The sequence below is a fragment of the Eimeria mitis genome, genomic scaffold (genome assembly GCF_000499745.2).
Source record: "Eimeria mitis Houghton genomic scaffold, Emh_scaff1827, whole genome shotgun sequence".
NCBI lineage: Eukaryota > Apicomplexa > Conoidasida > Eucoccidiorida > Eimeriidae > Eimeria > Eimeria mitis.
In genome coordinates, this window is record NW_013570148.1 from 6093 (window position 1) to 6999 (window position 907).

Below are 907 nucleotides of genomic sequence, written 5' to 3' on the forward strand. Positions count from 1 at the left end.
CTGGGGGTGCTGCTGGTGCTGGTGCTGGTGCTGCTGCTCTGCCGCAGCTTGAAGGCCACACCCCCAAGAGACGCAGAATCGATCTGCGCGCCCAGCAGCAGCAGCAGCAGCAGCAGCAACTGCAGCAGCAGCAGCAGCAGCAGCAGGAAAGGCAACAGCCAGAAGAACAGAAACAGCAGCAGCAGCAGCAACAGCAGCAGCAGCCAGATGCTGCTGCTGCTACAACAGACTGCAGCAAAGACACTCAACAGCAGCCTCCTGCAGCAGCAGCAGCTGCTGCTGCTGCAGCAGCAGAACCAACTGCAGCAAAAGCTGCAGCAGCAGCAGCAGACAGTAAAGCCCACAGCAGCAGCAGCAGCAGCAGCAGCAGCAGCAGCAGTTCACAAGAAGAGCCCGAGAACAAATCAGCGCAGCTTTGTTCCTTAGCCCAAGCCTAGTAAACCCTTCCCCTTGAGGGTTTAGGGTTTAGGGTTTAGGGTTTAGGGTTTAGGTGGCAGTTCAGGCCGCCGCAGCTCCACTGGCGAATCGAAAGGCAATAAGTTGTAGGGTTTAGGGTTTAGGGTTTAGGGTTTAGGGTTTAGAGGGGGGGAGAGGCAAACAGAGTTTTTTAGGGTTTAGTTTAGAGACGAGCTGATATTAAACCCTGCACTAGGGTTTAGGGTTTAGGGTTTATGCTGCAGAAAGAGATGTTGTATTTAGGGTTTAGGGTTTAGGGTTTAGGGTTTAGGGTTTAGGGTTTATAAGCACACTGCTGATGTCAACCACTACGGTTTAGGGTTTACAGCAGAGATGGTATATGCAGCAGCAGCTGCAGCAACAGCAGCAGCAGCAGCAGCAGCTGCTGCTGCTGCTGCTGCTGCAGCACGAGGAGAAGGATTAGCTGCAGCAGTCCAAGCAACAGCAGCAG

The 907-nt window shown here is 54.0% G+C and overlaps 1 protein-coding gene across 1 annotated transcript in view; it reads left to right on the forward strand.

The window, feature by feature from the left end:
• EMH_0044180 (TPR domain-containing protein, putative) overlaps positions 1-437 on the forward strand; it is a gene marked incomplete at both ends in the record, with an annotated part of 2751 nt that extends 2314 nt beyond the window's left edge. The window contains one exon of the mRNA XM_013495929.1: positions 1-437. Coding sequence (XP_013351383.1) covers positions 1-437 — 437 coding nt within the window.
• Positions 438-907: the final 470 nt, after the last annotated feature.